Below are 15,246 nucleotides of genomic sequence, written 5' to 3'. Positions count from 1 at the left end.
GAGTTGAATCTGTTATAAATTTACCTACTTACAACAATAACAGGGGCTTATTTTAAGTTTTACTTTATAGAATAATTTCTGACTTTTGTGATCAGCTTAAGAATGTCTGGGAACCAAGCCTGTTTCCCTTCCTTCCCATGAGTACATAAATTATTTAACTGAAAAACACACTAAATAATGTGTAAAATCCTCCATGTAATTAGTGGGGAAAGACCATATGATATTTTCACTTCATAACTTTTGTGAGGTTTAAACACCCTTTGGAATATAGAGAAGAGAGCAGTAACAGTGCAGTTACAAATAACAGAAGGCAAAGCACTGTCATGCATCTTTGTTGATTTAAAATGCCACATTAAATAGCAAACAATCAGAGTTTTCTTATCAGATGTACGAAGTGATCTGCAGCTGAAGAGTCCGGGGGCAAGGGAGGGGTGAGCCAGATTGTTGGAACTTATTTCCAAAGCTGTGTTGGAGTTGAACAGTTTATCCACTTGTGATAATTTTAAATAGAGCCTCTTAAGGTTTCTTGTTGTGGTACTTTCCTTAAGATCCAGTCTTCCCCGTTTCTCTGTCGCCATCATTCCTGACTGAGCCTCACAATATTTTGTGGAGACCAATGACCCACAGAGCTCCCTGGGTAAAGAGGGCTCAAACCCTGATTTTAGTAAATTTTCGTTAATTTTAAGTGAATTTTAAAACCCTGATTTTAGTGATTTTAGTGAATATTTTGTGGAGACCAGTGACCCACAGAGCTCCCTGGGTACAGAGGGCTCAAACCCTGATTTTAGTGATGTTAGTGAATATTTTGTGGAGACCAGTGACCCACAGAGCTCCCTGGGTACAGAGGGCTCAAACCCTGATTTTAGTGAATTTTAAGATAATGCTGCAAGGACTAGACCACGTTTCTTCTTTCTGGTCTGGGTTTTTAAAATAAATAATCACTGTCATTATTTTTAATTATAATCTGACTTTAAAACCATCAGCATAAACCATTCTCTGAGTCAATCCGAGTAGGGGTTTGTGTTTCCCTGCTTCTGCTGGTCTCATCCTTTCTGCAGCAAGCTGGGGGATTGTGGTGGCTGGAAAGAGGAAATGTTTGTGTGTCATTCATTCCTGTTTTATGTAATATTTCTCAGGAATTTAAAGAAAAGGGTGTAGTTATGCTTTAGTGAAAGTCATTGGGCCAGATCCACAGATGCTGTGGTGGGGGTTTGGGTCCCCGCGTGCAGGTACCAGCAAGGAATGGGTTCTCACATCAGCCCACAGCTGGACAGAAATCTTTCCATCCATGTGGAAAAATACCATATTCTGGTGTTTGTGGGGTAGGTGATGATCACAACTGTTTGATCTCTGCCTCTCTGTGTTGCTCTCTGCTTGACAAAGTGAATAGATTTTGCCGAAACTTAATTAATTATTCAAAAAAATCCTGAAATCATACAACCCCTGAGGTTGGAAAAGACCTTCCAAGATCAAGTCCAGCAGTCAGCCCAGCACCACCAGTGTGTTCATTAAACCATGTCCAGGGATGGTGGCATTTCCATCACTGCCCCAGCAGCCTGTTCCAATGCTTTACGACCCCTTCCAGGATGAAATTGTTCCTAATATCTGTTCTAAATGGTGAGGTTAGTCCTGTCCAGTTCTGGTTTCTTTCTCCATCAGTGCCTAGGCATTAGGAAGAGAAACGTTTTTGTCTGCTTATCTCTCAGAAAACACTGACTCTGAACAGTTCTCAATCTGCAAATTTTAATGGTCAAGGGAGGGAAAGCGTGTTCATTTGTCACCCTCCAGAAATGCCCCTGGCTGGGGGAAGCTCCTTGAGAGGCAAACTTTGCTGTCACCCTGTGTCACATGGATCTTTTGGCAGTGTCCATCCCTGGGATACCTTGGGCACATCATCTCTCCTCCATTCAGGATTCTCAAAATGGAGGTTTGTTATCCTGTTTTGCTTTCTTTTTGGAGATCAGATCTGTATCTTGTTTGAATTTCTTAGTGATCTTAAAAAGCAAAGCTTTCTGTTAGTAGAGAATTGATCTGGCAGGATCTTGCTTTCTTTCTTCCTTCCTTTATAAAAACCATGATTGCAAGTTCACTAATTATCTATGTTTATTACTGCTCTGTGTATTTTTGAGGAACTGATTGATCATAGCTGTTCCTGAGCATTTTAATAATGATATGAAAAAAGCTGCTAATGTGATGATCCTGAATTCCAAACAAGCAGTGACACAGCTCTGCACTGAAACAGGGTTTGGGCAGGGCAAATGGACTTTTAATGTGGTTAATCAAGTCAATTAGGGACCAACCTCCTTGACGATTAGCAGGGCCCTCAGTCAGGGGAGTGGAGGATTTCACAAACTGGAACTCCACCTGTGGGATCTGCCTTTGGAAAGGGGAAGGTGCTGGCAGTGCCTTGGGCATTTGTGCATCACATCCTCTTCTATTGTGTTTGGAACTTGAGGTGTTGGGATGGAGGAAGGGTCAGCCCAAGTGCACAGCCCTCAGGAGCATGAGGAGCTAAAAAAGATGTGGTTAAAATATTTCACATCTTGGGAACACACAGACTTTGGTTTGTTTGACTATTAGGTAATTCTTGATGAAAGGTGGATGAAAAAGGACACAGGAAGGTACCATCAATGGGGAATCCCCCTGTAAAGCACCTCTGAAATGTTCTGAAGGTGAGAAGGAGAATATCTACACACCACCTCTGCTTTGTTCACCCAGCAGTGTAATCTCCTTGGCAAGACAGCCTGGGGATAGCACACAGCTCTCATTTTCCTTCTTGTCTCCAGGAATTGCTCTCCCTCTGTCTTGTGGGGATGCAGCCGCTTTCATCACAGTCTGGCTTGTGATAAGCAAACCATAAGTGGCTTGAAATTCAGGTTATTCAGATAAGCATCCTAGGTTGTAACTATAGAAATTCGAGCAGGAAGGTGTTTCAGTTTGATCTGCACTGGAAACTAATCCAAATTTAATCACAGATGCAGATACAATCTCCCATAATCCTGTGATGGTCTAGAATTGAAATGGAAGGGCTTCATATTTCAAGAATGCTTTTAAATATTTTTATACATCTGCTATTCTAGAATAATTTCATCTTTCTATAGCCAAGTAGAAAAAATACATCCACTTGTGTACCTACAAAAGCAGAAGCTGTTCTTTTGCTGCTACGTGTCCTTTACTAGTACAGCAATTCAAATATGAAAGTCCAAATAGTTTAGACTTTTAAAACTTCCAAATGCAGTTCAGACATTTAGATCAGTGTCTGCTTTGCAGACTGCTCTCCAGACAAAATAATTAGGGAATTTTTCTGCTGTAACTGGGGGCGAAGCTGTTTCCTGGCCTTGAGAGGGAGGAGACGTGGAAAGGCGACTGCGCCTTGCATTTCTCTTGATTTTATCTGCTGGATGTGAAGGAATCTTTCAGCATATAATCCTTAAAATATTGATCTTGCGGAGGAAGTCTGGGGCTGGAAGGGATCATCTGTCATCAGATTTGCTGTTGATGTGGCGTCGTGGAGCTGCATTTTCAGCTCCTGGGTCTCGCCTCCTCTTGCTGCAGGGAGGCTCAGGCTGGGGCTGGGTCTAGCTCATGGGCACAAGTGGTTTAGGATCTTTTATTTTGCCTTGAATTGTGCTGCCTTTCAGCAATATCACTGCTGTATGGCCCTCTGGGATGTGCCAGCACTCGGGAAGTGCTGCTCAGGGAAGAGCTGCTGCTGGGTGCAGAGCTCCCCCGTAAACCAAGTCACTCCTCTAAATCTCCAAATGGAGACTAACCAATATCACTAACTCCCAGCTCGTTTTTATTAGCGGGACTATTTTTTCTCCTTTGTAAGTGCCAATATCTGAACTTAAAACTGTGTTTGGTATATGAGAGAAATTCTCCAGCTGATCGTAGCCTATAACATTAAAATACTGAAGCTCCCAGTGTTTGAGTTTATTGAGGTATAAATACTGGAATGTGGTGTACTATGTGGTTCAGCTGCTTCCTTGTTCTATTTTTCTGAGTCTTTTTGCTTATTTTATTTCTCTGACACTCCATACAAAGAGTTTCCTGGGTTTGATTTCGTCCTGGCATTTTTCAGCCGTCTGGTTCTTAGCGGTATGGAATTAAACAAGGTGAATAACATTTTCTGTTTACTGTTTACATTTTAAAAGGCAAAATTTCTGTTTCAAAAAAAGCATATTCCAGATGTCTCCAGGCAGTAGGACATGTATGTAGTATACAGTCTAATAAAACAACAAATACAGCAGAAGGATCAAAAAGGGGTGCATGTTAGCAAATGGTCTGAATTTAAACACCAGTCAACACCAGGACTTCATTTTAGGTGAAGGAAATTCACATGTGAAGTATTAAAATTTAACTTCATAAATGCATTTCCTCAGGAGTGGGATGTTGTGCATTTCCAAGTCTTCTTTAAAACTTCCTCCTTCAGTTAATTGTGATTAGATTTTCTAAAATGGAATAAACATAAAAGCATTAAAAAAATACGTAAACCATGAAAGTTAAATGCAAAACAGATACAACCACAGCAAAGATATGAAAGCCAGACCCCTTGTTCCTCAAGTGCAATATGGGGGGGAAATTCCTTCACTTCCCCCACAGGAGCAGTTGTGGACTTGCCTCCCATTAGATAATTTCAGAACATGATCTAAAGAGCAATTAAATCAGCAGGAGGCTGCAGTATTGAAAGGGGGGGTTCTTTAGAGATGTCTGTTGCAGGAGGGAGGCTTGACTTGGGGAAGAAAATATCTTTGGCATTTGGATAATTTGGGACAAGAATCGCCCCTGGGGGAGATGGTGGGAGGTGGAGCTGCTATCCCTGGGGACTGCTAAGGAAAGGACAGACAAAATCTAAGCAAATATCTGCCAGGTGGATTTTTTTCAGGGAATGGAGTAATTGACCCTTATTTCCAACGACCCCATGTTGATTTTTAAGTAAGGGTGTCAACATGTCAATCAAATGCTATTTACAGTAGCCCAGCATTGCTGAAGAGGTGCAGAAACTGCTTATGTGGTACTTCTGGAAATTCAGTTTTATGATTCTGTCTTAGACCTTCACCTGTTTACTTAAACTCTTCTTGATCTTTGTCCATCATTGTCCATCATTTTCAGCTGGAACTTTACAGCAGTGTTCTCAAGCTGGTTTAGTGCTTGTTTCCCTCTTCATTTGACCAAATGTAATCCTCCAAAATCCCCTGAAATATGGAATGATGCCTGCTTAGCTTTGGAAAAAGGTATCAGCAGGAGCTCACATCATTTTTCTGGGAGGTTGTCTGAGAAGATGCTATGGAAAGTTTAGGTGAGCACAAGGAAGAACAAGGCACAATGTTTTCCCCCCTCCCTGGAAGTGCCCAGTGCCAGGCTGGATGAAGCTTGGAACAACCTGGGATAGTGGGAGGTGTCCCTGAACACAGCCAGGGCTGGAATGAGAGGAGCTTTAGGGTCCCATCCAGCCCAAACAGTTCTGTGATTCTATGCTTGTATGGCAAGGGACACAGAAAATGTAGAAAAAATTCCTCACTCTTCTAAAATTTTGTCTTTAAGCTCTCTGTGCTATCCATGGTTGAAAACGTAATGGTGATGGAGAATGTGTCTGTTTTCCATTCAGGTCAGTTGTACCTGCTTGTACCCCCAAGAACAAATAGGATTAAAGGCCTGATGCCGAAGGAAATCTTCATAGAGCAAGTTTTTATAAAAGCCAAAGGTTTGACCAGCAGCTCCTACAGGCTCAGATGTGTTATCTAACCCTAATTCTTCCCTTATATTTTTCTCTTGGCCTCAATGAAGCAGCCATGTCACAAATCACTCTAATTAACCAGGACTTCAGAAGCAGAGACTACAGAGGCAGTGCCTACAGGAACTTGGAAAAACACCATAAAATTCCCCTTTTCTTTGCTGCCAAAATGAAGCAAACAACAACCCAGCCCGAGCTCCCTGCATTTTGGATGAGCCCTGCAGGAGAACCCGGCTCTCTTGCAATCCTTCCTCACCCTGTCCCTTCCTTCTGCAGACGTGGACGAGTGTGAGGTGCTGAACGGGGGCTGCCAGCAGGGCTGTGCCAACACCCAGGGCTCCTTCCAGTGCCAGTGCCAGCCGGGATTCCGGCTCCACGCCGACGGCCGCACCTGCCTCGGTAAGGAACCCTCTCATCCTCCAACTCGGGCTTTCTCTAGCTGCAAAGCCTTCTGACTCTCCAATCTGAGTTTTCACTAAATATCGTTACCCATTCTGGTTCAATCAGCCTGTGAGGATGCAGGTATTGCCAAAATTACTCTTCACTTTGCTTTGTTGTTTGGTTTTTTGATGGTGTCTCATGTTGGTGAAAATTCTTTTGCAGGAGGCATTGAAGAGCTTAGGGTGTCTTCATTTCAAATGACATTTTTTAAATTCTGAGTGTTTTTTCTTTGTGGCACATCCCAGCAGTGCCCTGGGACTTGGTGGCTTTAGAGGTTGTGTCCAGGGTAAATGATTGTGATTTACAGGGTGGAGTCACCCCATGTGTGCTCATGTCAATGAGAGCGCCATGGAGCTCAGCCGTGACACATTGCCTGCTGATGTGGAGGGGATTGCAGAAATAAACCCTGTGTTTCTTAGCTTGGACTCTAAAGCCTGAAACAAGGCACACCTGAGTTAATTCTGCATATTGTTAAAAGCAATAGCGTGAAATACACATTTCTTATATCGCATTTAAATCAGTACAAAAGTAAGATTTTTGCATTCTGCAGGAAGGATTCAAATGTTCTTTCATCTGGGAAGAAGAAAAGGGCACCTTTTGTTTAAATTTTTAAGCCTGATTTGAGGTAATATGGGAAGAACAGTCGAGTACAGTCAGACCACATCTGCAGAATAAGTTCACTCACAGTTTGGGCATGGCCTCAGTTCCTGCACAAAGTCCCTTGGTTGTGCTTAACTTCAGCCAGAGATGTCACCAGTCATTGCTGGAATTATCACAGCAATTCATTCACTGATGCAACCAGGACACAGGAGGTACCAGTGCTCAAGCTGTGGGAATAATGGATTTTTTTTTTATTTTAAAACTTACCCTTTTAGGTTTTTTGGGTTTATCACATACACAGACTTTCAGTGTTTTGGCAATTAACTGCAATTAAAAATGTGATGAAGTCTCAGTCTTTTCTTGATTATCTTAGTTGGTGAAGGACTGGACAAGGAAACACTATAGTGAGAGGGGAAAAAATCATGTAAAAGCAGAGTGGTTCATAATTAACTAGAAGCAATTGTGGTTTTCTGTGGATTAAAAGAGAAATTAATCTTGCTCAGATCAGATCTGACCAGGGAAGACCCAGAAGTGAAAGATGTATTGTTTGAGCTGCATTACTGTCTCTGAATAGTCTCATTTGTGGTGGAGAAGGATTTTTATATGAAAAGGAGACTAAAGGGACTTTGGGGGGGAAAAAAAGAGAACTGTGTAATAAAGGCAGAAAGTAGATGTTAATGGCAATTAAATGAATTTACTTGTGTAATATGTAAAATTTTCTGTGGACACAAAATACTTAGGTTTCCTCTTGCCTCACATAATCAGAAAGCTCAGTTTAGCTTTGTCCAAGCTGTGAACAATACCAGAGAACAAGTTTTCATTTCATAAATGTAAATATTCTCAAGAAGTTATTCAAAGTGCTTCATACAGTGACCAGCTTTGTTTGCAATGTCTCAGAAATTATCAAGGAGAAACAAAAATAAATCCTAAGATGGGAGGCAGGAGTTTGAGAGAGCTCTGCTATCATAATAATGGATGTACAAGATACTGAGGGAGGATATTGAGCCCTGTTCCAGCTGTTTAGACAAGACACCAAAACAAATGGATATAATAAGCTCTCATGCATTGGAGAACAAGACAGTTACTAATTGATGAGGACAGGGAGAAGCCTTTCATATAAATCAGGAGTGCCTAGGATCAGGATCTGGGCTGTAGCTGCTTGTTGGGGACGGAGAGTTTGCCCCTCGTGCAGCACCAGGCTGTACATTCAGCTTTCATCACTCATCTGATGAGAGGCAAACCACTAATGCCCCTCTCCTCTGACCTAGTGCAGCTCAGCAGAACATCCAGCATTTCAAACAGGCTTGGATTAGCAGTGGTGTTTCTTCCATGGATACTTCAGAGGATGTAAGGATCTCTCCTGCATGCTGAGAAAGAAAAGGGACCACATTCTGGCACTGAGCTGTTTATGGAAGGTGATTATCTCAGCTGCAGAAATAAGAAACAAAAGTCCCTCTAGAGAGGCTTTTCAGAGGAGCCCAGCCCAGACTGCTGTTAGGTTCATTCTTTCCACGTCCTGCTTTTCTTTTTTGGCAGCCCTGTGTTTGTGGGAACAAAAGTGCCAAAATCATTTGAGGGGAAGCAGATTTTGCAGCCTGGATGGCTTGGAAATCTCCCATACATAAGGAAGTGGATCTATCATCTTAAAAGATATTCAGCTTACATCTGAGGACTCAAAAACCTGGGATGAGATACTTCCTCATGTGATTCATGGAATATTACTGAGCTGCTGCCACAAGTTTTCCAGTAAACCTGGTCCTCCTGCCACCTCAGCACAGGGTGTTTGGGATCCTGACTTGTGGCTGGTGGTCCATCCCTCCTCTGCCAGTATGAGCCTTAAAATACAAGGAGAGAGGAAATCTGCTTTTGCCATTCTTCCTGCTCTCATTGGAAACTTCTGCTCATACTCTAAGGCAGAGAACTCTACCCATACTCTGCTCAGACCCAAAAATCTCCAGAGTGGGTTACCTTGTTCAGTGATGACCAGGGTGTGAGAGTAAACTATTTAATTCCTGCATCCTTTGATGTTACCCAGTACTTTGTGTCGTGATAAAATCCCATCTCTTTCAGTGCTCCTTTTCTTCCTTCAGCTTTTTGGTCCTACAAATTTTGCTCAGCATTGAATTAATTTATAAACACACGTGCCAGACCAAATATTCACTGCAACCCTGTCCAACTTTTTTGTTTGCTTTGTTTGTAATGCCTTGATTATGTTAATGCAATGAGTTTGACTTCTCTGGAGTTTAACCAGCTGGTATCTGAAAAGCTGAAACTCAGAAAGAACATGTTTATTGTAGTATCAGGCTGTGGGTTTGGACTGTAGTAGATTCATTGTCTACAGTGGAATTTATTCCTGTTTGAACTCCTGGAAGTGGAAACAGGGCACAGCCATTAGACCCTGATTCATCTCTGGTGCCAGCTGTTACCTTTGATGTCTGCCTTTTGTGGAGAAGCTGTTGAGATGCTGGCTTTTTAGGGAGATTTTAGCACACTAAGGCTCTTATATATTGAGAAAGTAACAAAGAGAATGTCTCTACAGCTCTATAATCTGTGTTTTCCAATGTAAATATAAGCCCTGTATGTCTGAAATTACATTTCTTGTCACTGCCAGCATTGGATTTAAGGTGATGTAAAACACAGGTTCGAAGAGATTGCATGTTCTAACCCCATGGTTGCTATGCATGTGTCTAACTATGGCTTCAGAGCCAGATCTTTGTAAAAATATCACCTTTATTATAAAAAATAATGGGTTGAGAAATGTGTGTATTTCCCTGAACTGTTATCAGATCAGGGCCTGCAAGAGAGCTGGAGAGGGAGTTTTTACAAGGACATAGTGTGACAGGACAAGGCAGAAAGGCTTTGAATTGTCAGAAAGCAGGGTTAGACTGGATATTAGGAAGGAATTGTTCCCTGTGAGGGTGAGGAGGTCCTGGCACAGAGAAGCTGTGGCTGCCCCATCCCTGGAAGTGTCCAAGGCCAGGCTGGATCAGGCTGGGATAGTGGGAGGTGTCCCTGCCATGCCAGGAATGAGATGATCTTTAGGGTGAACTCAAACCATTCTGTGATCCTTGTTTTTCTCACCTGGTGTCTCCCACCACTGTCCCCCTTCCCAGATACCCCCTCCTTCTCTTGGCATCACCTGGCATCATCCCCAGCCTGTCTGGAATCCACATCAGGGCTGGGTTTCTGCCAAATTCCAAGAGTAAAACCTTTGAAAAGTGAATGTCAGGCTGTATTTCTGTCTGTGCAGGTGCTCATCCCTCCAGCCACAGGCCCTTGGTGACAGCTGGAGTCAGACCCAGCAGGTGCCAAGTCTCTCTCTGTGCTCGGAGAGGTGCTGCTGGCAGCCACGAGCACAGTCCTGTCCTGTCCCTGGGGGCTCTTCTCCTCCAGTCTGGCACCTCCTCTCACGGATCCAGCCTGGTGACAAACCTGCCCTGCCTGCTCCAGAGCAACCCCTGGCAGCTGGCACAGCCACACGCCAAACTGGGACTCGTGGATTTCACACCTGCCCCCTCCCACCCTCAGATCCTCCCAAACCCTCACCATGACAGGTTGCTGCTTATCTCCCCTTGCATCCAGATTGGCTCATGCCCAGAAACTGAGGGAGAAAATGGCACTTTTAAAAGCCAACATGTATATTCTGTCACTTGGATTTAAGATGTTTCTCGTCTCCTGAAATGTTTTCATCTTATTTGAATATTCTTGCTGAAAAACAGGTTTATGGATGCAAATGTGCAGGGAGCTGGGAGCTCAGAGTGTGTGGGGTGTGCTGTCTCCTGGGCAGACAGGAGCTGCTTTCAGGGTCTGTCTGTGGCAGGGCAGGAGGCTCCTGGGCACAGGTGGGGATCAGAAGCCAGGGTCAGGTTTCTGGGCACTGAGGTGCCTCCTGCTGTGTGTGCAGCCAGGAGAATGTAAAAATTTGCTTTTCTTTTCACCTTTTTGTCACATACTTGACTGCACAAACTCAGTGTTTGCTAATTGGTGGCATAGGGTGAAACGAATCCTGTAGTGGGTCTTGCAGCTAACGTTCACTAATGTCTGTTACAGATAAATGAAGAAATAAACATATTGCTAAAATGAATATAAAAAAATAAATATCAAAGCTCTTTGCTGACTTCATTGGATTCAGAGTTTGGTGCATTCCATGATGGACCAAATAATCTTTCCAGCTGCCCATAGAAGAACACAGAATCCCAGAATGGTTTGGGTTGCAAGGAACCCTAAAGCTCATCCAGTCCCACCCCATCCCACACCTTCCACTACCTCAGATTGTTCCAAGCCCCATCCAACCTGGCCTTGGACACTTCCAGAGATCCAGGAGCAGCCACAGCTTCTCTGGGCAACCTGTGCCAGGGCCTGCCCACCCTCAGAGTCAAGAATTTCTTCCTAATATCTCATTTGAATCTCTCCATACTACATCCCTGCTGTGGAAATCTCGATGCAGCCACGCACACACACTTCCATCAGCACAGCACAATAGCAGAGTCAAACCATCACTCTTATTTTTACATACAGCCTGTGAATAGGTGTGGGTGTGTGTTAACATGTTTTGTCAGGAGGAGAAATGTTTCTCCAGAGGCCAGGGATATGTGTTGAACAAAAAAGAATATTAATTTGCTGGGGTGAAAGAAGCAGCATCTTTAAAGATGTACAGAGGACCCACGGTTCATGTGGTTTGCTGTGTGAGTCTGTTCTGCAGAGCTTGTGGCTTCTGTTATTTGAATTTTTTTATTTATGAGGCTGAGGAAATCAGCCTGAAAGACAATTACTATTTTTAATCAATGAAAGCAGGGAGAGAAAAAGATAATCAATGGGCAAGTGCCAGCAGGGCTGTTCTTTTTTCCCCTCCTTGCCTCGGTGGATTTGCAGTGCTTTGGTGCTGTCAGATCAAAGGGTGCTATGCTTCAGTCAGCATTACAGCCCTCAGATCTCACCTGCCTCTCCCTGGAATCGGGATTTCACTGGTGTGGGACGCTGTGTCAAACAGGCTCCGTGAGCACAAGGGAGGGCAGCCACTCAGGGGAGGGGACAGGAGCATTTCTGAAAGCTGCTCGGCGAGGTTTGCCTCCTTCTGCTGTCATTTGTGTATTTAAAATAGGAAATAAGTTCTCCCAGGTTGTTGATGTGCTTTCCTTCCCTGCTTCCTTGGCTCCAGCTGTCAATTCCTGCAGCATTAACAACGGGGGCTGTGAGCAGGACTGTGTTCAGCTCAGTGAGGAACGCTACAAGTGCCAGTGCCAGCCAGGCTACCAGCTGAAGGCAGATGCCAAATCCTGTGAAGGTGAGTCCTGTGAAAACACACAGTAAAGGAATTTAACAGACCCCAGGATGATGTTTTGGGTCACTGTGTTCGTTCCTATTTCCCCCTGCGTGCCAAAAGCAGCTTTGGGAATTGCGTATTGACAGGGTTTTAAAATAACACGTGTTTGAGGTGTGAAGTTCACTTTGAATCACAGCTTTGAACAAGATTTTGGCCTCCTAGATCCCTGGCTGCTCCTTGCACAATGATGGTGATGACATAGGTTAGGAACTTAATCATGATTTAATTCTGACATTTTATTGCTCATCAAGTTGTATATAGAGTTGGCCTGCATTACATGTTTTATTCTACAAAAAAGTCTTCTCTTTATCTCCTTTTGGCTTATCACAGGCTGATTCATTCATCCTCCCCTTCAGGTTTCTAAGCACCCTCTCAAGCAGAGCAGCAATGCTACCTTTGGGTTTGATTGTTGCTTTTCTTTTCTTGTATATCTTAACATATTCATCAGTTTTGAAGGCAACCCCCCCATTCCCCAACACAAGCACACACATACACACACACCCTTGAACATGCCAGAGAAAGATAAGGCCAAATTTATGGATTTATTGAGCTGAAATTCCTGTCACAAAACCGTTTCCATATGGCTCCTCTTCTGCTCGGAGATTTTACACGCTGTGGATGAAGTGTAAGTAAATCCTGCTGCTCAGATGGCTCCCAGCTCCTGCTGGGTGCAGAGAACCCTTCCCCTTCAGTTTGGGCCCCCCCAAATCCTGCCCCAAATGGGGGCTGCAGCCCAGGGAGCACCCACAGCCTGGTGGCCTCTCTGTCTCTCATGGGGTGGCCACGTTTTTCCCCTGAGATTATCAAAGAGCCAGAAAAAGGGAGCTTTGGGAGAAGGAGGTGTCAGAGAGCTTCCTCTGCTGTTCCCCATCCCTTTTCCAAACAGCTTGAGATGTGTTTGGCCAGCTGGCTGTGCAGAGCCTGCACAGGTCTTTGGGGTGGGTTTATGGAGTGGTGGGACCATGGTTGGGCTAGAGGGATCTGAGTGATGCCAGGTGGGGTGGGAGTTCTCCTGGAGTGCTCACAGCACAGTTCAAGCTCCCATGGACCACTTCCACGCTCTGTCTCAGCTGGGACCCCCTAAAAGGGGAGGTTTTGCCACCACTGTTCAGCCCCTCACGTGGTGGGGCTGAAGAGAGTCACCCACTCACCAAAGGCAGTGGTTTGCCACCAGCCTGTGGTTACTGAGCTCTGGAGAGGGGCAGGGTCAGCCTTGTCTGCAGGTGGGCACCCATTACCTGGTTACCCCAGGGTGTTTGAACAAAAGAAATAAGTGCAGCCCTCCCCAGGAGAGCAGTTGTGCCTGGGGGAAGGAGGATCTGCCTTGTAAGCAGAGCTCAGCTTGCAAAATGAAGACTGAGTAGGATGCTTCCCCCCCCCATAAATATCTGAGTGAATGAATGCCTGGGAGAGAAAAGTGCTAGGTAAGGCCATGGACAAGATTTTTACAGGAACACATGAGGCTGAAGTGGTCATGAATGCATTTGGGTTGTCAGTTCAGAGATATTTTGAGTAGAGGTGGGAAGAGGTGAGTCTGGATGTTTTTTTATTTTTCAACCAAAGCTTGGCTGCTGGAGTCATGGTTTGGATGGAGAAACCAGTGTCATGAGAGAACTTTCCACAGCAGGTGTAGGTGCTGTGCAGATAGGGATTCATCTCTGTGGACTTTTGGGAGTTAATACTGCACCCACAGCCCTGCAAAGCCTTGGAGAAACACTCAAGCCTGGTAGTTTTTCTCTTTACCACTTTATATTTTCTCCAGTGTGAAGTCATGGTTGCTGTGAACAAGAAAATTTATTTGATAAAGCCCAAACCTCTTTTCTTTAGGTGCTCTAGAAGTTGTGGCAGACAGGACTGGAGACCCTGTTGTTTTACAGCCCTGTCTGCCCCATCCCTGGCAGTGTCCAAGGCCAGGCTGGATGGGGCTTGGAGCACCCTGGGACAGTGAAAGGAGTCCCTACCCATGGCAGAGGGTGGAGCTGGATCAGCTTTAAGGTCCCTTCCAACCCAAACCATTTTGGGATTCTGTGTCCTGAGGCACCTGGGAAATGAAACCATGCCAGTAAATTTTTCACCATAGTGTTTAACAGCTTGGAGTACAGCTTTGTAGGATGGAGTCTACTAAAGTTATTAATTGAACCAGTAAGAGGCAAATGTGTGAAAAAAGAACACTAATGAGTTATTTTTGGCTTTTCCTGAAACCTGCTTCTAACAGGAACATATCACTGGAAAGCAAGTCAGTCACTGATTGCCTCATGTCCTGAAGATCTTTCCTTTAAAAACTTATCTCATCCAAGGACTTCCAAGGCTGCTACCTTTATTTGAATTACTATGTTTTACTAACATCCACCGTGTAATTTGTTGTTTGCCTGTTGTCATGTCACAGAGCATTACAAGCTTTACTCCGCGCTGTAATCATTCTCAAATTAAAGCCTTAGCTGCTCTGAAAACCTTCATAATATGCAGGTTTAACAGATGCTGTTTGATAGTGATTTCATTTAATTTACCCAAATAGAAAAGGAATCGGCAAATAACTCAATATTTCATATCAGCAAGGAGCGAGTTCTTGCTTGGAGCTAAATCCTTTGTAGACCGCAAATTGTCGAGCTGCAGAGCCAAGTTGTCAGCCTTGGAAGTGTCATGCACGATGAAGTGCTGCTGTTCCTTGGAAACCTATTTGCAACCCATCGTGTCAGAAGTCCAATTTCAGTGCTACATCCCTAACTGTGCTTTTATTTTGTTTTTTTAATTTTTTTTTTAATACTGTCAAGTCAAACTCAGCCCTGCAGACTGGAACGGTTTGTGTCTTGTGTGTTCGTGAGATGGAAGGAGGTGACATGAGCCCGTTTGAGGATGTTCTGTGGCTGCTTCCTCCTTTACCAAATGCTGGCATAAAATGCCACTTGGCTGCACAGAAAAGGGACAAAAAAATGCCCTGCCCCATATTTAAATCCACAAGATTTTCTCTCCTGTTCCCTCCTCCTGTGTAGCAAGTGGAAGAGCAAAGCAGCCCGGTCAGAGCAAAACTCCTTCAGCCCTTCCGAGGGCTCCTCAAACCCTGACTCCAGTGTTGTTGAACTGATGGTGACTTTCCTCTAGGGCAAGTGAGAAATATTTCTCATCTGTCTCAAATCAGACAGTAATTAGT

At 44.1% G+C, this 15,246-nt stretch overlaps 1 protein-coding gene across 1 annotated transcript in view; it reads left to right on the top strand.

Annotated features, from left to right (window-relative positions):
- LOC102044446 (multiple epidermal growth factor-like domains protein 6) overlaps positions 1-15,246 on the top strand; it is a 183,326-nt gene that overhangs the window by 106,450 nt on the left and 61,630 nt on the right. Inside the window, exons 7-8 of the mRNA XM_031055435.1 lie at positions 6,011-6,133; positions 11,934-12,059. Of these exons, the coding sequence (XP_030911295.1) occupies positions 6,011-6,133; positions 11,934-12,059 (249 nt within the window). The remainder of the gene's footprint in view (positions 1-6,010; positions 6,134-11,933; positions 12,060-15,246) is intronic.

This window comes from Geospiza fortis, unplaced genomic scaffold (assembly GCF_000277835.1).
Source record: "Geospiza fortis unplaced genomic scaffold, GeoFor_1.0 scaffold172, whole genome shotgun sequence".
NCBI classification, from domain to species: domain Eukaryota; kingdom Metazoa; phylum Chordata; class Aves; order Passeriformes; family Thraupidae; genus Geospiza; species Geospiza fortis.
Note: the sequence above shows the minus strand (reverse complement) of the source record. Positions and strands in the feature narration are given on the sequence as shown.